Below are 24,364 nucleotides of genomic sequence, written 5' to 3'. Positions count from 1 at the left end.
ATGCTTCTAAATGTAAAGCAAGCAAGAGATGCAGTAGGTAACAAATGGTGCTTTTCTAACCACAGGCAAACCTGTACAATCCCAGGGCATCTGCAATGCTCTAGGATTGTCAGTACCTCACAGACTGGGGAAAAAGGAAAAGCCTGCAGATATTTTTCAGCTAATGGTGTCTGTATTTGGACAAAGAGGTCCAATTTTGATCTCTGATGTACACCAGTGAAAAATCAAAGTAGTTTTGCTGATGTCAGTGACATCCTAGCATGTCCTAGCTTGTCTTAGAGGAAGAAAGATACATGGTTTTTATTTCCGAAAGAATTTTAAAGTCTTCACTTAGAAATTTCATAGAGAAATGTTTTGCCCTCGCAAATCAACCTTTTTTGAACAGTCAACCAGAAGGGGAGAAGGTATTTTTTGAGCTTCTCATTTTTAAGCTATTTTGCCCCAGCTTGGTAGCTGACAGCACAGCAGGACAAAAGCAATGTTAAAAAAACTAGAAAGCAAGCAAACCTTTTCTCAGAAACCAAGATTTTCTGTTCCAATATTTTGCATGTTGCTTATCTTCATACTCGTTATCCACTTGAATAGCAGACCCCCATGAATTGTAAAAGAACTTATCTTCTCAGTTTCACAATCTACTTGGGAAAATTGCCATGTAAGCACAGGGAAATCTGACACATCTTTTTAGCATGAAGTGTTAAGCAGCTAAAATGACAACTATGTCCATTAAACCATCCAGGCAAGTAGAAGGCTTGCATTTTATAACATTTTAACTAGCGCTTCTTCTCCTACTACATTAAGCTGTCACCACTTCTCATATTTTAAAGTATCTTTATGACCCACTTTCTTCTCTTAAATATTTCGATAGAGCGAACCAAAAATTACGGAGGTGTTGCTAAGGAAGATGAATTTTTCATTCTAGAAAAAAATTCTCTTGTTAGTCTCCTTTTTGCTCCCATTGGCAAGTGTTTTGCCCCTGCAAAGGTAGATACAAGGAAGAAAAGTTCAGTTCCAGTGAGTAAAGGCTGAGGAAGAAAGAGGCCACGCTGTGACATCCCAAGAGCACTATGCTGGGACAGTGGCTGATGTTTCACCTACCTGGGGCCAGTGGAGCTCAAAGGGTTCTTTTTACTTCATTCACCTCATTGGGAATTAAAAGCAGCCTTTTGGTGGATGACTCTTCTGGGATTTTTCTAAAGTAATCTGTTGGTCTCTTTTGCAGCCCTGAAAAGGTAACAAAACCCAAGTACTAGGACTGACATGAGTTAGCATTGCAGAAGGGAGGTCAGGGGTTTCACGGACAGGGATTTGTTTCCCCGCTTGTCCCTTGTTCCCTCAAATGAGGGGGGAGGCCCAGAGAAAGGGATGAATGAGAAAATGTGGGGTGCTGCTTTCTGTGCAGCTTGGCGTGTTCAGGAAGGACCAAGCCACCAGGGCTGTCGTTCCAGAGCTGAGCCCAGTTGCTGCAGGAAACATCTCAGCTAGTCCCTGCTCCCAATCAGAGTTCTGTTGACTTAATGATGCTCCACCTGGGCAAAAGAGTCTCTTCATGTAGGATCTAGATTACTTGATCAGAGCATTTACCTACTGTGACCTCCTTTAGTGACAAACATTTTGCAAGATCCACCAGATATACTGCTGTATTTCTGTGGGACTGAAAAGCACGTCCTTGGTGGCTTGCAGTTCTGGAAGGCATTCACTCAGTGGCCACTATTGGTCATTGCAGGAGGCAAAGTCAGTTTACAAATATTTCTATCAACACAGAAGTGACATTTTTCCTTGTTCTTGTATTACTCTTTCATTCTCGAAACAGCTGTCACCATTATCCTTAATGTCAGGCCTGTGACTTGGTCCCTAGGCACTTGGAGGAAAATGTTACCAACAAATCTCTGACATGCTTTCCTCATCATCTTAGTGAAGCATATTGCAAACTCTTCCAGCACTTACTTGAACTCATTAACAATCGTTCTAGTGACAAGCTTAGGCCATGCATAGCACTCACTCTCTTTTTTTCTTTTTACACAAATACTTTAAAGTATATAGGAATCTTTTGCTCTTGGTACTCTGTAATTTAGGAACTTTTGAGGCTCATTGAATGTATTTCCTTCCTTTCTTGGCTTATTTTATCATTGGTGCATTTAATTTTCCAGTAAATGCACAGCAGCTACCACCTTAACATTCTGTGCTTGCTGGAGAGACATACTAGAAGGACATAATGTCCAAGTTTGCAGTGACAGTACAGAAACTCTTGCCTTTTATCCAGAAAGACACAAGTAGGCTATTATTTTGCAGTGTCGGAGTTCACTCCAACTGTTCTTTGTCAGAAAATGCTGTTTTGATTGAGAACAATTAATACACTGACAGAATTTCAGGTCTGAAGGTACCTTACAGATCACCTGCTCTGACCTCAGCACTTCCCCATCCGGCTGGGGACAAATGAGATTTAAATGTGGTTCATTGCCTTGCATGTTACTGACTTTCCAATCATGGTTTGAATGTGAAGGGAAAATAGGTTTTCCTCGTTGGTTTCATAGATAAAAAAGGTCTATTATCAGGCTGTAAAAATAATTTATTCTTCCTTGATCCATCAAGAATGAACAAATGGGCTGCTGCTCAGAGATTGTTTGGAGTGAATTACTTGATCAATAGTTTCAGCCGTCAGGAAGAATTTCTGTTTAATGCAATTCTGGGATCCACTTTAATCTTCAGGGGTCTGCAGATACCACTCACGATAGGTTCTCATCATTAAAGTGCTATGGCGTGAAAGGAGAAATGGACTGAATATCCAAGAAATATTTACAAACCACTTTTTGATTATTTCTTTGATATGAGACCCAGATTTTTAACTTGAGCATTCAGCATGAGGCTGCTGAATTCAGGGGTGAGATGAGGGGTAAGCAGAAATGGCCTGTCTTTTGGAAGTCCTGAGGAGCTCAAAATCAACATTAGGAGCAGGTGCAAGCCCAGAGTCCTTCTGAGCATGAAACTGGAACTGGGAGCTGAACTGGCTAGAAACCCCAGCTATAATGAGCCCATGTATAAGCCAGTGAGAGACAGTCTGGTTTTGCAGAGCTTTCAATCTGTGTAGACTAGAGGAAGAGAAGCAGATACGGACATGTGAGGGGCCAAGGTCTCATAGCCCTGCATGAAAAGGTGGATATCCTGATAGATGGAGTCTCTCCCTCTCTGCTAGACTTGGCTGTGCTTGTATCCTTGCCTGCAGTATTAAAATCTGTTAAGAGACTACTGCCTCCATTTTGATCTACTTCAAAGGCAGAAATTGAGTTTAAAAATAATTTTCCTGGATGGATGTTCATGTAGAAGCTTAGACATTTCTGAGTTAACATGGATTTTTATGTTGGATGTTTTAAGTCCTTGATGCAAAGAGCGCTATTCTACACTGTAGGAGAGTGAAGGAAGCAGGATTATAGGTGTCCTCACCTGTCCTCGGTGCATTTGAAACCCTTCAGGGAATGTGACAAGCCGTCTGCTACAACCCTGCGTGCTGAGACGGATTTGTATGACTAGCTGTGCATCCTCTTTCTGCACCAGAATTTCACATGGGGAGAAGCAGGGGAACATCATGCATTCAGCCTTAAAACTAATGTTTGCCACTTGCATCGGCCTTCATTTGGGTAATGGCAGGGCAGAAAAAGCATACAACCAGAGTGTAGTTTTGTAATTGGTCTGTAGATTTGAACTACAGGTGAAGGGCATCTGTTGATCTGTCGGTCCCTGCACAGAAGAGCTCTCTGTTGAAGCCTGTGGAACGTGGTATTTAGTCTATAAGGTTGTGTAGTCAGGCCATCAAGTTTTAGCCCCCAAAATTTCAGCCTAGTCTGCTACTTGAGAGTAAAGATGTGGATTCCATTACATAACTGGACCTAATCCAAAGCCCATTGAAATAACTTAAGAGTTTTCTGTATTTTCAATGGAATAAGCCTGTTTTTAAAGTGCAATTATTTGAATTCATAAAAAAGAGTTACTTTGCAGTATTTCCTTGATTACCCTTCTCCCTTAAGACTTTGAATAGTGAACATTTTTATGGCACTGTACAATTCATATCTCACTTCATGGTGTCCCCATGAATGGCTGCAGATGCTATTTCTGTTTTACCTTTTTATTTGAACTGGAAATGTTTCAGTGACTTTCCAAATGTTCTGAGCTCTTCATTGGCAAAAACCATTTACAGGCAACGATGATCAAATGCACATGTTACGGCTGCGCCTGGCTGGTTTAATGGATATGTTTGTCATTTTCCTTTCACCCTCAGCTTTATATTCAGGCCAGACGCCCCGAGAATCTGACCTTATCCATTGCCAGAGCAACATACCATTCCCATCCCTTGCGGTTGCAAGGCGTGAACAGAGGAGCACCATACCAGCAGTACCAGCCTGTCGTCATGCTCGAGCAAGCTTATATCATCCAGTGGGATGGCAGAGCACCTGAGGATATTATCCTGTACCCGATCAACTTCAACAGGTACTGCCCTATGTTGTTAGAAAATGTTCTGTTTCCAGAAGGCCTGGAGCTTTAAAAATTTCCCAGGTTATTCACAAGTGACCTTTCAAATGTCTCAGCAAGTTCTGAGAGTGTGGAAGCAAGGTGTTAATGGCTGGCACTTACAGATGCAAAGAGATGCCTCTGCTTTCACTTTATTCCAGCTTTTTTGATGTGCAGAGAGGTTTCTCTTTCCAGAAAGTTTTGAAACAGTATCCAAGTAAGTCCTGGCCTGCTGTCCCTGAAATCCCTCCAGAAGAGCTCTGGCTCTTGCTCGTTTGTTTGTACTAGTTGCTGCACACATAATTTATCTCCCATATATATAAAGTGCAGAAATACATCAGAATGTGCACAGAGCTTTGCATCTTCTGTAATCCAAACAGCACTGCAATCACTGTTTCTTTTTACAGAAAGTTTTAAAACGTTAGGACTCAGTACAGCAAAATTGTAGGCTGTGCTGTATTTATTTCCCATGTTTTCTTCTAGCATTATATAAAAGCAGGGTATATCCATTTTAGATACTACTTTTTTCTCTTGCATTATGTTTCATTTTGCATAATTTCATTTATGGTTTTTAGTACCGTTTCTTACTTTTGTGAAATGACTTGTGCTTTGCACTGGTACAACTGTTCAGAAGGAGTCCTGCAGTCCAGTCAGCTTAGCAGTGACAGACAGTGCCATGGTTTGCACAGATGAGATGCTGCAAGAGATGAGCACCACAAAAAAACTGGCCAACACCTTGAGTTCTGCAGTTTATGTGACTCCTCAGTTATTGATAAAAACACAATGCAATAAAAGGACAGAAGTATGCAAATGAAATCTTCCATGATTACACAAAACCCAGCCACACACAGGCTCAGATTTGCAAAGCAGGTTTTAGATAGCTGACACGAAAGAAGTCAGAGGCGCCAAGGACGTGAAGCAGCATGTACTGCTGGTAAATCTGGCAAGTTCCCAAGTCCATCCAGTATTATCCACCAAACCCCACACCCATCTGCTGCTCCTCCAGCAGAGTGTCACTGCTGTGGTTTTATCTTAGGATAGTTTAGGCAAAAGCTTGAGATCTGTTTGGTTCCTCTGAACTTTGGAGCTGAAGAAATTTGGGAAAAAATACTGTCCTTAGTTCCCATGATGAAGCCCCATGGGAATGTAGCTGAGAAGGGCAATGTTTCCTCTGTATACATGCCCATTATAGTGAGTGACATATACCTGGTCCTCTTGAGTTAAAGATGTAGTAGCTGTAGGGCTATGACCGAGTCACTGGAGGATCACTGTTTGGACACTCCTGTCATGGAGGAGTTATTAGAATTAAATCACTGTTTTCTGTATTAATATATCTTTGTGCACTTTAAGGAAGAGGAAAACCCATTAGTCACCCACGGATTAGCTGAACATTGCAATTATTATCTGTCTTAAAATGATTAGCTATTTCCTTGCAATTGCAGAACTAAGTCTTCTGCAGGGTAACTGGTGGTTATTCTGTCACTGTGCCGATGAATACTTGCCAAGGCTTTGGCCCATGATCTTCAAGTACAGATTCGAATTTGAAGGCAGCACGGGGTCTTTGGTAAAACTCAGCCTGGAAGTTTAGCTCTTGTTCAAGCAGCAGCTTAACTACATTTTACTATTGAAAACCACAATGTGGTTGCGGTTCTCTTTGTCTTGTGTGAAACCAGTTATGTGAAGAGGGCAAAGGTTTGTGGAGTTTTCTGATCCAGAAACAGTTGGCAAGGTATGTGTTTTGAAGAACTATAAACAAGAAATATACTGTAACAATGGAAAACCACAACTTTACTTAATTTCATTTAGAGCATCTTGCTAAGAAATAATCGGGAATTAAATGTGTGGCTGCTCTGTGTACACCTCAAGTATGCTGGATGCTAACTAATGCGAGACTTAAGGCTGATGCAATGGCAATAGTGAAATGCCCAAACCACATGCAAAAACATGGAGAAATGAGATGCCTGTGGAAGGGTAATGAAATTGAGGTGAAAAAGAGGATTTAAGACTTTGAAGGAAAACAAGTGCCTGCCTAAGCAGTTCCATGTATGACCTTTACTGAACATTGTATTCCAATCATTTCTGGAATGGAAGAAATCTCCTATTGTGGAGGCCAGAGTAATCAGAGTTAGAAAATCAGGGAAGACTTTTACCTGTCTCAAGTGGCTTTATGTTTTGTTTGTTCTTTTTTAATCCAAAATACTGAATAATCTGCCAAAAAGAATGAGCTCTTAACAAAGTAACATCTGTGCAGAATATGTAATGCATACCAAAAAATGTCTGATAAACTTCAATAGCAATATTCTAGGATTAATAATTTCAGACATAGCCTGAGTGAAGAATTAAACTATTTTTAGTCTTGTCATTGTAAAATGATGGATAGATATATCTGGGATGCTGCCTTTGCAGCTAGACAGCCCTCATGCTTCTGGAGTGATTTGCTCTACATTGGCTAAAGGAAGGTCAGAGGGGAAATAAGGAATTTGACAGGGAGATGTGTACCACGATTTGGATTTCTGTGGAGGTCAGGCACAGCACTGATGTTGAATGCTTGCACGATTAACACTTTCCCTGCCTCTGAAGCACTGCAGAAAGACCCAACAGAAGTCAGGCCAGTCCAGTCGTCTATTAAAAGACTGGAATGTCCAGATTCCTGGGGTGGGCAGGAGCTGGTTGGGATGAATTCACATGACTCAGCTGAAATTGGCAGCACTGCTTTCTGCGAGCTGTGAATCTTGTCCAGTGAGTTCAGAGGCACCACTCAGATGGGTTTACTCCGTGGAGGAGGACACCAGTTCGGGCACAGTAACCGAGCAGATCTTTTTCCTTCTATCATGGGCACCTGAAGGGTTGCTGCAGTACTTGTGTCTTCCTCACACTGATTCAAACCATGTTTAGAGTAATTCTTCAGTTTCTTCACTTCCATCAAAATACTTAGCTAAACCAGACAAAATTGCTGTGTCTCCACGTCCTGCCATCCGTGGCTACGTGGTGCAAATGAGCTGTTTAATGCACGCCAACTTCCCTTCCCGTAAGAGATGTACTTGTTCGCATTTGTCAGGGTAGCTGTGTCACTAGTTGACTGATGGGCAAATAAAAAGCCATGGACCAGACCCGCAGGCTGTGTTTTCAGGGTGCTGGGGAGCATAGCTGTCTCAGAAGAAGTGCCTTTTTAAGCTATATGTAGGGTTGTCTGTTTAATGGCTGGGAGTTTCCCTGTAAGGATGAGAAGGTGGCTGGGTATTGATGCTTCTGGAAGGAGGTAATTCAGGACAAGTAACTTCTGAATGTTTTGGCAAGTGAACAGAAGGAGAGCGTCAGCCGGAATTGTAATGACCAGGAATGAAGTGTGCTCTAGAGCCAGTCTAGATCTGCTGAGGATTGCTCTCATTGGGCATAAAGCGTGTGCAAAACCTTCATGAACGGAGACCCAGACCCCTTCTCCATGGGCTTCATCTCTTTGTTGGAGCGGTTTCCACCCCTTCAGAGCTGTTTATATGTTTTCTTGGGTTCTTTTTTTTCTGCTTCACAGAAGTATGAGAATTATCTGTAAGACTGAGTTAAGGGCTTTCCACAAAACTACTATCCTGAAGCACAAAGGCCCGCAGAGAGTATCAAGCTTGTTAGAAGATGGGGGAGAGGCTGGTAAGCCAGGAGAAGAGAATGGAAAACTTTATTTAGTTGTGAGTAAGAGCCTCCTTTCAGGTGCTGGAAGACAGTACAAAGATTGGCACTTCATACAGTAAGCAAATTCAGAAGTGAAGTCCTTCAATTTAATGGCCTAGGCTTTGTGCCTGTGCAAATTTTCTAATCACAGAAGAAGCTAAGGCAAATACTATTATCAAAGGCACAGTGCTGTTCAGTAAATCAGCCAGGCTTCTTTGTGCTATCAGCACATCTAGAGATAAGAATTAAATCTCCTCAAAGCACATATCTGAAGTATAGTGTAATAAGTTGTGTTGTTGAAGCAGCCTGAACGGCAGTGGCAATTAGATTAAACATTCCTCATTTTTAATGAGCACAGGCAAATATCTCTATACTCGCTCTGTTAAGGCTCAGAGGGAAGGGTTTTCCCTTATTAGGGCTCTCCGCTATGGTTCGACAGAAAGAATTCAGGGAAGTGTGAGCAGCTAATAGTATAAAGAAGGTATTTTTTGTGGGTAGATTGCCAGTCCTGCTAGCAGGGGCTTTCCTTTGTAGTGCACCTCTCTTGACAGATGCTGGCTCCAAGGACAGTGCCGGGCAGCATCCCCCAGGCTCTCTTCATTGGCACCCTCTTAGCTTCACCTGGAGGGGTACAGTGAGGCTCATAATATTGATGTTCTTTGGTGCCTTGCTGCAGGAGTTGGATCCTTATGAGAGCCTTTCAAAAAAAAAAAAAAAAGTTGGCAGGGAGGGCCAAATTTCTTGTCAACAGCAAGCAAAAGGGCAGATGTCTGTGTGTGTGCTTGGGCACGTGTCTAGCCTTTCCCCTGCTGCGGTGTTTGTGCAGGGATGGGCACAGGTGCACTGCTCAACTCCTGTATTTGCTAGGCTGGAGTTTTGCACTAGGGCTTGTTTTCATATTCACTAGTGAATAATCTTAATTATCTGAAAATTCAAGAGCCTGGAATGAGCTCGTGTCTAAATTCTTTATTAAAAAAAAGTGGAGCCTTTGGACGCTGGGTGATATGAAGCCTCCAGGATGCTGCAACCTGGAAAGGTTGCAAAGGTGGAGATTTCACTGCAAGCAAACTTATCCAGCCCATTTCTGCACTGAGACTCTGGGGGACTTGTTATATTTGTATTTGTCAGGGTTGTGTAGGTAGGTGTTTTTCCTACGGCTTCTTATTCAGTGCCAGTCTGATTCATACTTTCGACTACTTGTCATTTCTGCGATTAAATTCCTTAGCGGTGATAAGGTCTGGAGGAAAAGAAAGATAACAAGACAAGGCTAGAATGTGCTTGTTGCAGACTTGCCCAGTTTATGGATATTTCCGAAATTGTTTCTTTTTCAGATTAGTTCTTAATGAGCTTTTCCTCTTGCTTCCAAGATTGATAAATGCACAGGAAGGCAAAATTAGTATTTCAAAGTGGAGCTAACAGTTCAAGGCTGTGACTGCTTGTTCTTGTATGTACTTGAGTTCTGACCTCAATCCCCCAGATCTGGATGCAATACAAGTAACACCAGCACTATTTCCAATAATAATAAGTAAAGTGCTACTTGGGTTTCATAGCCTGCCCCTCCTGATAACATCTGTAATTCAGAGTTAATCATCCACACAACACAGAAGTCAGCAGATATATTTGCATTCCCTTCTGTCTATTTAAATCCCTTAAATTGCCCACAGGTCAACCCATGGATGAAAGCCACAAGGTACTTCTTTTAAAAATTGGAAAGAAGCTAAAACATTTGCCAGAACACCAGGTCGCAGATTGCACTGTTTCAGTACAGCTGGGCCAAAGCGGGTGCTGACATCCTCATGTTCGAGTGATCCTAAAGCCCTGTCTTTGCCTCCCCGCCTACATCCCTTGCTGCTCTCTGTCCTCCATGGCTTGTGCTTGCAGCTGGTCCGGTGGCAGCGGCCGGGATTAACAAGGTGACTGAGGAGAGACGTCCTTCCTGAGCTGATCATTTTACAGCATGAATTAGAGCAATCTGAGCATCAGATTTTCCCCAGATGGCTGTGGCAATCCAGGCTGCTTGTCACTTTGAAGCCTGGCACGTGAAACCTGAAGGTTTTTCCTTGCTTTCACCCTTCTCCTGGCCCATGGAGGGGGGCTTGGGGCTCCTCAGAGCCACCAGCCTCTCCTGACCTGACATGCATCTTGAGGCACAGCAGCAGAAAAATACAAAATACACAACAGTCAGCAATAGAGTACTTGGGAATGCACTAAAAAAGATACAAATTGAATTGGGATGCGATTCCTCCATGAAAGCGTGTAGGGTGGGAAAAAAGATGATAAGATGATGTACTGTATTTAAATGCAGGAAGTTCTTATTTCTGCTTGAATACAATTGTCTGTGAGCCAAATACTGGCTGAGTCAGACCCTGTTTCATGAGTATCAGCAGAAGTGTACCTCAGGGCATGATCCCTTCTATAATTTGTTGAGCTTCACGAAAGCAAAAATCATTCTTTTTGCCTAAGGAGGCACATGGGTAAAACCAAAAATTTTACTTTATATTAAGAGATGGCCTGTGCTTTTGAATTTTTAATGTCATTTCCTAAACAGCAACATTTAGGAAAGGCATTTAAATCCCAATACACACAACTCTAGTTAGCTAAACACATACCTAACTTGTTACTATCCCCACAGCAAGCTGTCTTCCAGAAGAGTCTATCCTTAATAACAAGGTCCTGAAAAAAATTGCTGGATGTTTGCCCAGTAGCCGTGTTTGTCATCGTGGGGGTTTTGGATGTGTTTAATGGACTTGAGCTGAAGGCAGAAAGTTAAAATGATATCTAGAAAAAGAGAAGGAGCGAGCGACAGCTGCAGGGAGCTGGTGGGAAATGTGTGTTCAAGGAAAAGAGCTTGAACTGGGAGAAAGTGGTAAGGATGTGGCCAGGTTCCTTTGCAGTCCTTTCTCCACTCTTCTCAGCACCTTTGAGGTGTGTGGGTATTTCTCACTGCATTTTCCCCACCAGTGGTGCTGGCTGAAGAGGAGGTGGCTTGTCCTGAAAGCAGGTTTTGTGCCAGAGTAGATTCAGCCTGGTGCTGGGCAGATTGGTGTGAGCTTGGGAGACATTTTTGGAGACAAAAAACAGCTGTATCCTGATTGAGGGCAAGGAGCATTGACCTCCTGTGATTTGTTCTTGGGATGGGTTGGAGGCTGAATGGTGGCTTTGCTTTTTTGTCTTTTAAAGTTCAAAATTCAGCCTGTGAGAGACAAACTTACCAAAGCAGCATGTGGCGATTTCTGCTTGGTTCCCATGTTATGAACAGGAAAGTTCAAAATTCCCAGTTGTCTCACTCCCTTTGAAAGTTCAGCTCACGTAGATGTTGACCAAAATGTCAGAGGGGTTGTTTTTAAACAGGAGTAATAACAGTTGGGGGAGACTGACTCACTGGATGGAAGTCTCTTGTTTTTTCGAGCCCAAGGAAAAAATAAGTAATTTTTAGTTGTACTCTATGGCATTCCCTCATTAGCTTACCCCAGATTTTCATCAGTGAGATCAGGATTTGGACTGTGCACTTCCATGGTCATCAGCTACGTGACACACCATGTCAATAAACATGGTGGGACTGTTTTCTAGAATAATATTCATCAGTTTAGAGATTCCCTTTGCTAAAATACAGCCGGGATTGACATCCAGCATAACCAGCAACCCCAGCACTAGATCATACCCATTTGCCCAGGACTGATACTCCATCCGATGTAGTCAAGGGGCACGTTCACGATATTGAACAAGTGTTATTTGTCCTGTCCCAGGCAGTGAGAGTCCCAGACATGCACTCTTTCCATGTTTACACCAGCCAAACCTCATCTCCAAGTTACATGACTCACTTTACATCCCACCACTCGCAAAAGTCTCCCCTCCTTCGCCTGCTTGATCACGTTTCTCTGAGTGGCTTTGCCTTTGGGAGTTTGGGGTTGAACTGGGGGGTGTTCTGGGGGTTGTAAATGAGGTATGTATGTGTGTACGTGCAGATCTCTATCTACCACATGTCCAAGAACAGGAAACCTCTTGCTTGTGTTTTTTGCCTTTCCCTTGTCCTTTTTTGCTATTGCTTATCCCAGGAAGCCTGCTCATTGCCAAAACATAAGAATACTTTTTTAACACTTTGTCTGATGTTTTTGCTTCACCTGAATGAGCCAGAACTGCAAATGCCAATATCCCGGTGAAAAAAGAAAGGCTTCTTGGGTTTGTTTCATCCAGCCATTTCCAAAAGGAAATAAACAGGCTAAATACATTCATAAAAATGCATGAAATGCACTGTGGGGATTGTTGAATGACAGTAACAGAGGGGCAGAAGTGTCAGGTTTTATACATGCTGGTGTCGGCAGACTCTCAAAAATTTTCCGAGTGGTGTTTGAAACTGTTAGGACCCACTAAACACTGACTTTTTGCTAGTGCATATTTAGATTTTCTCCTTCAAATGCCTTTTTTTTTTTTTTTGGTAAAAACAGATAGGAAAATGTTGGCCTGATTAAGAACAAGAATCAAAAAAAGAAAGAATGTTCCTTACTAATAAAATGAACTCAACTTTATCACTAGAAAAGATTGTGGACACAGTTACTTAGTTTTGGGGTGAAAATATCTTAAATAGCTCATTTCCTACACATGTTAATATGACTTTCACTTAAACTGACAGCTAATTCCAAAGTCAGACTTCCCACCTGAGAATATTTTTATTGGTTTCTCTTGCAAGAAACTCCTAAGAATGAAAGTTAAAAAAAACAAGCCCTGTGTATTGCTACATTGGACAGCATTTTGTTTATCGGTAGACTGACTTCTACCCCTTGTGTTTTAAATGATTTTTTCACCTTTGCTTGTGCTGGTCTTTAAGCATAAAAGCACCTAAAGCTACAGATGTTCCCACAGCATCCAGGCAGGGGTCTGAAATTACTCCGAATTCATAATTTGGGATCTGCTATGAATTCAGTGTTTTCTCTTCTTGCTAGCGCTGCATGTGGCCCTAAGCCTCCGGGGCACCTGGGAAGATCCCAGCTGATGTGCCAGTACTGAGAGTGGCAGAACAAGGACTTAATGCCCTACAAGATATTTAGGCTGGTTCAAATTTTTCTTATTCTGCCTGCAAATATTCACCCCAGAGTAGCAGCTGGTAAATAAGACAGAATTGAGGGGTTTCAGCAGAGAAATAAAGCAGGAGCCACCAGTTTATTGACCACTCTGAAAAAGAGGAAGGCTTTCTGCACAGGAGACCCAGCCAGGAGGTCCTCAGTGGCCAGCGCAGTGGCTGAGGAAGGCACACACACATCTGGTTTACTTCGACTACAATGTCCAAGATGTCCCATGCCTGATTGCTGCTTGTTGCCTGAGGTTGCATTTCTCCCTCGGTTTTGGCAAGGGCTGGAGAAGAGGTATCTAACCCCCATCCGCCGGCCAGCTGCAAGGCAGAGTCCTGCGGACCGTCCTGCAGCAGTGCTGGTGTTTCTTGCTTTGCTTTTCCTGGAAATGGTGCAGCCCAGTTCAGCCACACAGCCAGGTATTTGGGAGGGTTTACGGTGGATTTTGTACAAGCTGAAGAAACAGAACTGAAGTAAAGAACTAAATAGGAAGTTGCTAAAATACTGCTAAATTAAAGAGAAAATAACTGCCTTATTCTTTCCTATATTTACATAAAGGATAACTTCTAATACCTTCCCTTCTCACATCTCCTCCCAAGACCTTTTTTGTGGGAATGTACTTATTTCCATCTCTTCCTCCACAAACTCCAAAGTAGGTGCTTTTCATTCGATCTTTTCAATCTTGATATAATTTATTTCCACGTTTCACTCAGCCTGCTCACGTGTACGCTAGACTCTAGCACTCATATTCCCAAATGCCCTGGCTACTCAAGACAGTCACAGCTGTGGTTTTTTTCACGCTTTTTTTTTTTCTTTCACCCTCCGGTTTTGTTTTCTAGTGCCTTTCTTGTTCCCTGGGGAGGTGGCAGCCAGTGTAGCCCAGCACCAAAGCTGGTTCCCAGCATCTGAGGGAGATGACAAGCCCTTTTTGTGATAGTGTCTTCAGGGGATGAAATGTGCTAACGCAATGCAAATCACCCTTATGAAACAGCCAAATGTCTTGGGACCCTGTCCTAAAAATATTCCACAAATATGGCTCTGGTGCATTTCTTTCATTTCCTCTAGTCAGAGGCCAAATCATCTGAAAATATATCCGTTTTCTAGCTGTCCTGTGTTATGACACAGCTGGAGTTGGTTAAAATCTAGAGGGCAGTATCTGGCTTAAGCTGATGGGTCTTTGTGAGGCTTTGATTTATTATTCTAGAACAGCCTGTCCCCTCTTCCACCCTGTAGATAGTTTTGTTTTGTTTTAACGAGAAAACCAGAAAAAGACTGAAATAGCTTTGCTTTTGTGCTCTCCATGTGTAATGCAAAGTAGAGGTCTAGGCATGCAAATTCCCAGATTTCTCCAAATCAAAGCGGTTCCCCCCCCCATTTATCGCTCTGCAGGCGGGGATGGGTGGCAGGTCATTTCAGGGGAGGCTTTGGAGAAACTTTGTCTTCCTGAGCTTTGTAGGACCCAGAAAGACAGCCGATGAAAGTGGTATTTGTCTTTCTCTAAGCCAAATTTGTATTCTCACATTTTAACCAGGGAGCCAGGTAGTTAAAAGACTACATTTAAAGCCTGGATGGTTTTGGTAATATAAGGAAACCTAACCACAGTAGTGGTTCAGGCACTTTGGTGTGGCACACTGAGCCACTTCAGAGGGTGGAAAGGAAAAAAAATAATTAAGCTAATTGTCTTGCTATTCAGTTCTTCTTTTCAAGCGTAAACTTCTTGTGGCTTTCTGCCTTGCACAGTACAAGTGCATCCCACAGACAGGAAAGGGTGTTGGGATCTTTTGCAGAAGATCCTTCCCATCAGTACCCAAATTGCACCGTAGCTGCATCTTTTGGCTCTGAGTCTTGCAACAAAGGTTTCTAGCTTGGAGCCAGTTTTTCTCTCCATGAGGGTGGCAATGTGATTCACAGGATAAAGGAAAGCCACGGGGGCAATTTTTTTGTAAATGTGTGTGCTGAAATTGTGGTAGACAAGAGTTAAAAGATGATTTAACTTTACCCTTAGTTATTCTAAACTGACATTGAAGAAAGAGCCCTGGAGAGGGAGATTTTAATGGAAACCATAATAATAAACTTTGCTGTAAAGTGGAGGAAGCAGGTCTCTTTAGACTGTGGCTCTGGTTCAAGTCAGAGATTACTTTCTAATTCCTGAATCCGTGCCCCCGGTGAAATGTCTGCTGGATGCCGGTTCCCTCTCCTGCAGCAGCTCTGGATGAACTGAAACAAGCCCTGGCTGCCTCAGGAGACGCGAGTGGGTATGTGGCTGGTTGTACCTCAGCCTTATGGGGCAAGGAAGAGAAAATCTCTGGTTTTAAGCCATCCTGGCACCTGCCTCAAAGTCCTCTGAGGTCAGCCGGGGTCCCTGCATCAGACCTTCGTAGTAAGCAGCCGTTGTTTCCAGACAAAGCAAAAAAATTTGATTTTCTTTGGCTTTGAGGATTTGTTGTGTTTTTTTAAAGGAGGAAGGGAACCTCAAAGGACATTTCTTTGTTTTCCCCTGAAGACTGTACTCTTGGCTGCAGACCTTCTCTCTTGTACTCAAGCCCTTAAGTGCATTTTCTCTCTTTCCCCCTGCCTCCCCTTTTTGCTGACAGAGGAGACTGGCTGCATGTTGCCCTCTGCTACCCCAGGGCAGCCGTTTTCCAGGTGATGGCGGATATCTACCAGCGACGGACAGGGACGGTGCACAGTGTAAAGCACTACCTCGCCGCTCCTTCCCGGGCCAGCGCTCTCAACGGGACCGGCGAGCGGCTCTTCTACTTCGACAGAGCATCGGGGTGAGCCCTGCATTGCCCCTGAATGAGCAGCAAACCCTTGGGGTCTTTCTCTTACCAACCCCAGCACCTCCTTTCCCTTTCTCATAGTTAAAATTCAGGCCCATCCATCTTGCGTGGTCTTTTCACTGATTTCAGGTCAAAATGGATTTATAGCTGGAGTACCTGGGGTAGGTCTATATCTGTATCACCGAGCAATGATTTGCATCGCTCTTCAGAAAATGGCCGATTTCTTGGCTGGACGTAGCTCCTTTGAGGCATCCCTGCTGCTCAGATTGCTGCAGGTGTGGGTGTGGTGTAAATATTTGTTAAAATCCATTGCACCCCAAAGGGCCATGACAGTGAGCTCCAACACTGAGATAGTTTGGGAAGTTTCAACTTCTTCATATTCCCATGAAGAGAGATTTCTAAAATCATCACAGTCTAAAAATCAGATTTTGTGAAAAAAGGAGAATGCCATAGTACATCTGTTATTTTGAAGGCATGAATAGAGTCCTAGAGATCTTGCACTATCTTTGTAAGACTCTAGGACACCTTTGGTTAAAAAAACATATTACGAAACCGTGTTTCTCAGTCAGCTAAAATAGGGAGGAAAAAAGTGTTTTGTGGTCTAACCATTGGTCCCATGATGCTTCACCTGACTAAGTAGCTACTTCAGGAATCAATCCACAAATGCCAGATTTGAAAACAAGATGAGATATGTTTATTCATTTAACCATAACACATGAGCAATCGAATCCCGGAATGCCTTCCCTGCTAACCGGGCTCCTTGCTGATGGCCAGGTCTCTCTCAACATAGGAATTGTGAAATAACAATTTGCAAATTAATCCTTCTTTTCTTTTTTTTGGAAAACAAAAAAAAGTTGCCCAAATTCTGTAAACAGGTTGTTTACTACTGAATAGCGGGGAAAATGGTTACACGTGTGGGTCTGTGGGGGAAAAGCCATTAGCTGCCAGCAGCCATCAGGACCTGGTACATGCAGCTTGATGGGTCTAACCTAACTTAATTCTGGCAGTATCAGCCTTTTGGTTCTCTGTTTAATTCAGCAGTGATTTCTTTTTAGCCTTTCAGAGTACAGAAGTTATGGGATTGGCTTTTTTCTCTTCCTGTTGTTGTTTTTTAGACTTTATTTCATAATGAGTGGGATGTTTCCCCTTCTTTTTTTAACCCCACATGCTGGTTCCTTGGAAAGGAACCAAGCTTACTCATTCCTTCTTCCAGACAAATAGAAACAAATATTTAGTTTTAAAAGAAATAGAATGAAAAATCCCTTTAAATCTCATGCATCTTTTTGATCCTGGAGCTGAACTGAGCTGTTTATATAATTTCCTCAGCCTGAATTGCAGAATGGACACGATTGAAAACATACTTAGAATAGCTAGAAAGAAAAAATTAACTCCAAAGGCCAGAAGACCTGGCTGCCTTCGAGCTTTTGTCATGCATGCCTAGGGGTAAGCTCTGCCTGCGGGCCAAGACAGTGCAATGCAGAGAGCTGGAGGGGAGATGCTGGTACTTACAGGCAAGCCTGTCTCTTCCTGCACAACAGCCTGAGCACTGCTGCTGCTTTTTCTCTGGTGGGATGCCACCATATGTGGGGACAGTGCCGGGTGCCTGGAGCTGGAGGGGGTGTCTGCCCCACACGATGCTTGCCTGGAAAGGCAGCCGGCTTGGGCGTACGGGCTGCAAGTGCTGCAGGTCGTGTCATGCCAGGATGAGAGGGGAGCTCGACCTGCACCCTTGCAGGACCCATTTTGCAACGAGTGTGCCATATTACACCAGTCTAAGATGGAGTTGTTTTGGGCTATGCGAGGGATAATGCAATTTAGCAAGTGCAGATCCTGCCTCTGCTCAGCCCGTCCTGTAAGCACGCGGTGGCTCTGATCCCTCTGTTTGCTCTCATTTGTAGGTACCTCTTTGTTCACCTGCAAGCCCACGAAGCTCGTAAAGGGCACAGTTACTGCTCTCAGCAAGGCTGCGAACGTGTTAAAATCATGGCGCATATGTATCCAGGGGACACCTGGAGCTGTGACCCAAACCCCTTCCCGGAGAGGCCAGCAGCTGCCCAGCGCCCCATGTCCCAGCACCCGGCTGCGCCGTGCAGGGCGTGTGGGGCCCCACAGGTACCCGCCGCATGAAACAGCATCTGAGGTTATGCAGTGTATGTGCCGCCACATGAGGTCAATTAATTTTCACAGCGTATAAGGAAAAGCCGTAGGGAATTCCCACTCGTGAATCTGCCCAGCATCATGTAACCTGTGGAGAGGGAAGGGGTTTGCTCTGAATTTCTGCAGCTTTTTGTACTGTGCTTCAACGATAGCCTCAAAGAAATTGCCCAACTGGAAGCATGTGAATGCACATTCATTGTACCTTTTTTCCCCATTTCTTTCTTTTAAACAAGAAAAAAGGACTCTTGAGAAGGCTCAGATTGAATTAGCTTTGAATTCCAAAGTATGACATTGCTGCTGAATTTCAAACTGGGAAGTAATTCTGGTTAATAGGAATTACTGGAAAATTAGAGCCAGGTTCTCTCCTCATTTACTGTCAATTCACCCCACTCTAAATCCTGTAGAATTGTTTCAGGCTCATACAGATCTGTACTTGAGTTTATAGCCAGGCAAAATATATGAAATATTCAACTTTTAAACTTGCTTAGTGGCAGAGTGACCATCAGAGGTCCCCTCCAACCAGCACTGCCGTGATCCTTTGATATATGGTGTCTTAATAATGAATAATCCTGGTGAACCAGGATCACAGCTGGAAAAAAGAATTCTGAAAGTTTTGTGATCATATATACGAGCATTGGTACCTGGTGTCATTTTGTTGATGGAAACCAGTTAGCAAGCCAGTTTTTAAGTTTCTGTCTCTGGTGTAATTGCAGCTTGCTATCACTAGCACACCATCAGTCAAGTATATAAGGATCCAGATCCAGTCTCTCAGCAGGGCGGACATACAAAACCGCTTGACATCAGCATTCATTAAGGTATGTTATCTTTTACGGCATTTGAAATGGTGATTAAACAGGGGAAACTTTATCTCCAAGGAAGGTTACTGCAAAATCTTGCTGAGCCTTGGCGGAAGGAAATGGGAACTTCCCCTGGAAGAGGCAAGTGCATTGTTCTCCCTTACAATTAACTCCGTTAAAGTCACTGGGAGTTCGTATTCTATTCAGATGAGGATTTGAGCCCTTAGGGAAAAAGAAGGCCTTTCATCACCTCAGAAGAAGAATTAACACCACCACTCTAATGTAGAGGAAGGGGGGGGGGGGGAAGCACACCAGAAGTCATTGTTTACAAAGGATGTGGGGAAAACAAACAAGTTTGTTTTTCTGATTTTTGCTGCTGGCATTGCACTAAAAGATAAAAAATAGCTATATTTCACTACTGAAGGGGTTTGGAGCTGTCAGGTTGTCCCTGCACATGCCTTATATGTCTGTCTAGACGGTGAAGGGTGACTGAAATCATGCTTGCAAGGACACTGTCCAGGTTTGCATACCTGTGTACTACTGAATTATAATTAATGGTAACAAATGCCAAGCAAACCTGGTACAGCATCCATAAGGAGTCCGAGCAGCCAAGATTTCTTGCCGTGCACACTGGCTGCATCATCAATAATTTATTCAAAACCATTAGCAAGTAGGTGTTACCGGAGGCAGCATCCTCATCTGCGGCGAAGTGCAGAGACCTGTGTGTGTGCAGCACTCATGGGACAGGCATAGTATCCTCAAAACTCCTTTGCCTTTTCTAAAGCTTTAATGCAAAGTATTGTTTTTCAAAGGAAGTTTTATTTCCGGCACATGTACTCCTAGCTGAAGTAAAGGCTGGGGTAGGCAAATGATATAGATTAATGTCTAAAGGAGGATTCTTACCCTAAATCTTAAAAGGTGCGGGAGATTTGGCAATAAAGAAGTGAAGCAGAGGAGCCCCCACTACCAAAGCACATGTTTTGTCCTTGTTTGGCTGAATGAAATGCAGAAGTCAGAAATGTATTAGATTTATAATCCAAGCTTCCCCAGGGACTGAGTGAAGTGGGTACAGCAGTGCCCCGCTCCAACTCCCGTGGGGCCACGTGAGCCCTTGTGTTGGCTCCTCGGTGGGTCTGCAGCATGCGGACAGGGACAAGACACAGAGCAGGGCTGTTTCTTTTACCAGCGGCTCACATTTAGGTTGATTTGCAGTGGTGGTTGCTCTCTACTCCATGTGCATCCAGACTTTGACACACTTCCCAGGCTTAGGAGTGTGAGAGACCCAGGACCAGGCAAAAGATTTCGTCTGTGTTTGCTCCTCCTCACTCCCCTCTGCCCACCCATGGCCCAGACATTCATGTTTCCCTTACCCTTGACCCCTATTGCATTCAGCATCCTCTGATATCTTGCAGAAGCCACGTTTTAACACTTGGCTCCCTCATTCAGTCTGGCCCTATATTCCCTGGAGGTGTACACATGTCTCTGATGGCGTGTATCTGAACTCCCTGGTGCCCGTGGGCTTTGGACGACTATGTGGATTACAGTGGTGTGTTGTGTATCCTGGGCTCAGCTTTCTGACAGCCTGACCCTGGTATGCTGTTGCTCTCCCTGGTGGATGTTGTTGTCCTCCCAGGCTGAGCTGTCCCTCAGGATGGTGGGGAGATGCACCAGTGCTGGGCACCTCAGAGAGCCTTTGCCTTTCTAAAAGCAAATGTCGTGGCACATCCTGAGGAGTGTAACCTGAAGAAGGAGCCCGCACCATAGGAAAGGAGAGTAGGAGTCACTTGTGCTACAACATCGCTGAGGCACTGGGACAGCCCTACCAAGAAGGATTATTTTGGTTTTGATATTTACATTTCCAGGGAAAACAAAAAAGTCCATGTGTCGCTTCTATTCCCCCATCTGCTGTTTCAGCACCTCTCCCTTGCTCCGTGGTCAAATCTGCTTTGCCAAGTGACAGGAATTTCCCCCACATGGAAAAAACCTGTATTAAGTCTGAACTAAGCATTTTACTCCCAGGATTCTAGGCTTCCCAAATGTATTTTCCTAACACACAAAAGATGCCAATGACCTCATTTCTCATGTTTCTGTACCCCATTGAGAACTAAGGGTTTTGCTTCCTCCTGCCACTGACCATCTATCAGTGATGTCACTTTATCTGTACTAATTATACATTTAAAATTATAGGGTGTACACCCTTGATATTTTCCTTGCTTGTAACTCCTTTATGAAGAAGCAGGATCAGAATCTGAAGCTCCCCAGCCTGTCTCCATAAAACCAACCTCTGTTTTTTGTTGCAGATAAATGACACAGTTTTCCTATTCAATAGCCGTGGGATATTCTTTGTGGTGCTAGATGCATGTTCAGGAGCAGTCGTGAGTAGGCGGCACTTTGACACAGTTACTGGTGAAAATGCCGCCAGTGCAATAACTGATTATGTTCAAACATTTATAAAAGAGAGGTAAGCAAACTGCTGAGAGCCCAGTTCATGTAGCAACCCGTGGCTAATAGACAAAGAAAGGAGAATGACCTACTTTCATAACCAAACCTGTGCTCTGAAGAAATCTGGCACAGATTAAATATGTACAAATCCAAAATATCACCCAGATAATAAGAGAAGTGGCATCTCTCTCTCCCAGGATTGCACAGATAAGAGCAGACAGAAACAGGTTTTCTGGAAAACTGGCAATTTCTTCTAAATTAACCATTCATTTTCTAGCACGGAGTAGATAAGATCCTTGTAATGACATTTACAATCCTGTGCACCTATCCCGGTGTCCAGCAATTTCCTGGCAGCCAGTGATTCAGTTTTCCATTTCTGAAGCGTGTTGGTTTCTGTTTACTCTTACTGATTGTTTTTGCCTCTTGTGACAGATGAAAATCTTAGTTGTGCCAGATTTTCCAGTAGAACTTTTCTTGGGTGAGCCAGTGAATAGACCTGCCTGCCTGTGGGCTCTGTTACCTTGCATGCGTCCTGGCAATGGTCTGGATCATCTCTGTTTGTGTCTGTCCCACATTCCTTGTGGTTTTATGTGTCGCCACATAAACATGGAACAACAGAGATTTATAGATAAATTCTTGGCTGCTGGCAGAAGCAGGTCAAATAACCAGAAAACAGACTTTCAGTCCAAGACATTTCTGAGCAGTTCATGACCAGAGATTTGAACGCTCCTGAATTACTACATCTGTATTTATGCACATGAGTATGTACATGTATCAAATGTGCATGAAGTAACATATATCCATACAATGCCCGTACATTCAGTTTGATTTTCTGGTACGATGTGTATTTTGCAAGTCTAGGCATTCAGCTAAATGCAAGCAGTTGTGCCTGTAATTCACTGCAGGTACAATTCACTGGGGGCTGAAAGCACATCTATGAAGACCAAAGCTGGACTGAAGCTTGATTGTAAATCAGACCCAGGATATAGATGGTTTCAGAGTCTCAGGACTGCAAAGGAACTGAATATCTTCTGCAGCTGAGTGTCCCTCTCCCATAAGGGATGCACTCGCAAACAGTCGTTTGTGCTTGTTTAGATTCCATGTGAAGCACAGGTTTAATTTAGGAACATTTAAACAGAAGCTTAAACTTAGGAAAGCTTATGTGTGATTGAAATCAAAGGGATTTAAACATGTTCCTAAAGTTAAGCAAGCTCTTAAGTACTTTCCTGAATCGGACCTTAAATGTCTTGCAGATTCCTAATGAAGTAATATTTTGCAATCATGCAGTAATTACTGTCCTTCTTTTCAGATCACTTGTTCTCGTGTGCTCTAGAGATATTGCAGAGGTGGTGGGGAGCTCTGAAATGCCTGTTTTCACCAGGTTAGGTTCAGCAAAGCCTATTGTCTTCCACAAGGAAGGTAAATGTATTTATTCTACCATGTTTCTTTTGCTTAAGAATTACTGGTGTGTTTCTCTACCAAAAATGTGCACTAACTTATATAATGCTCATCAGTATATTTCCTACCACAATATGCCAGTGTAGCCTAGTAAAAACCTCTTGGCTTAGGGATGGTGAAGTAGAAGAGTTATTTTGGGGATTTGACCCTACTTCTCCGGGGAGGATCTGCATGCTGCAAATTTTTCATCCTAAAGGTAGCTTGTATTTCTAACAACAACAACAACAACAACAACAAAAAGAATCATTTGATAAAGATTCCATCTCTAAAATTCAACTGCTTTGCAAGGAAATACAATTATAAACTGAAAGGTTGATGAAAAAGAAAATAGCCTGACATGAAAGAGGAGCTATTTATTTTTTTGGATAGAAGGAAGGTGAAACCACCAGTTTTGGAAAGCTCTTATTACAGTGTTACCTTGGATTGCTGCAAGAAATCCATTGGTATCATTGGTCTAGGAAATCCATGCTGGGTTTCCTACTGGAAAACTGGGGGCTACTGAGTCCAGGTTTGGATAAATAATTTGAGTGATAAGGAAATTAAGAAAACAACCAGCAAGCTTGATTCAGATTACATTCACAGTCTCTCAAGGAGAGATCAGATGGAAAATTGGCGGTATTTCCAACTTCTTTTTTTTCTTGGGGGTTTGGGGATTTTTTTTCCCTACTGCTTTACTGAAATTTATATCAGTTTCTGGTTCAAGTTCAAAGCTCATTGCTATGACCGTTCCAGGGGAGGCCAGCATAGTCTTTACAGCAAAGACAGTGATTTCACTTTGGTGCTTGATTCCCAAGAGCTGTTTTTTATTTCACCCTTTTAAAAGCAGAAGTTTGAGGTTCTCTTTTTTGTTTTTGTCCTGAAACTTCATTGCTTCATTCTTTCATCAAAGCCCCGAATACTTTTGAAAGGAATTTTTTGATTAAAAAGCAATCTTTTTTGTTTGTTTTGTCAAACTTTGTTTCCTGAACCACCTGTGCTGCTCGCTTGGGCGCAGCACTTCCAGGTTGTTTTGGGAGCTTGGTTCAGCCTCCAGCCCTGACTGCTCCTGGGGCACAAAAAGCAGCAAGCAGGGCCAACCCCATCCTGGGGACACGCGAGTTGGTGGCCGTCGCCTTGCCCTGCCACTTTGGTGGGATGCTGGTGTCTGGCGGTGGGACTAAGCTGCTGTTGGCCGATCACGTGCCACCCCTGTTTTGCTTTTCCTAAGGGCAAGGGTGTTCACCCACATGTCTGCCCTGATTTCCAGTCTGGGTAATTATGTTCTGCTTCACGAGCTTTCTCCTGCTGATTCAGGTATGCACGCTATTTGACTTCACAGCTCCAAAAGTGATCACACGTAGGACTGGGCTGTGCTGGGGGGGCTGCGTTTCAGAGCAGACTGGAGCATTTCTCCCAAGTGCATATTGCTTCTGCCAGAGATAATGCAAAAACCCCCCGATCCTCTTGACCCCAGCAGGATCAGGATTTAGGGTCTCGTTGCCTGGTTTTGCAAAACCTT

General features: G+C 43.3%; 1 protein-coding gene across 1 annotated transcript in view; it reads left to right on the top strand.

Annotated features, from left to right (window-relative positions):
- The window catches only part of LOC104834732 (transmembrane protein 2-like), a 54,366-nt gene that overhangs the window by 29,212 nt on the left and 790 nt on the right, over positions 1-24,364 (top strand). Inside the window, exons 19-24 of the mRNA XM_010572295.1 lie at positions 4,271-4,479; positions 15,824-16,006; positions 17,911-18,124; positions 18,883-18,984; positions 21,267-21,427; positions 22,718-22,827. Of these exons, the coding sequence (XP_010570597.1) occupies positions 4,271-4,479; positions 15,824-16,006; positions 17,911-18,124; positions 18,883-18,984; positions 21,267-21,427; positions 22,718-22,827 (979 nt within the window). The remainder of the gene's footprint in view (positions 1-4,270; positions 4,480-15,823; positions 16,007-17,910; positions 18,125-18,882; positions 18,985-21,266; positions 21,428-22,717; positions 22,828-24,364) is intronic.

The sequence above is a fragment of the Haliaeetus leucocephalus genome, unplaced genomic scaffold (genome assembly GCF_000737465.1).
Source record: "Haliaeetus leucocephalus isolate CR32 unplaced genomic scaffold, Haliaeetus_leucocephalus-4.0 Scaffold339, whole genome shotgun sequence".
Classification (NCBI taxonomy): Eukaryota; Metazoa; Chordata; class Aves; order Accipitriformes; family Accipitridae; genus Haliaeetus; species Haliaeetus leucocephalus.
The sequence above is the reverse complement of the archived record's forward strand: the minus strand, read 5'-3'. Positions and strand labels throughout refer to the sequence as shown.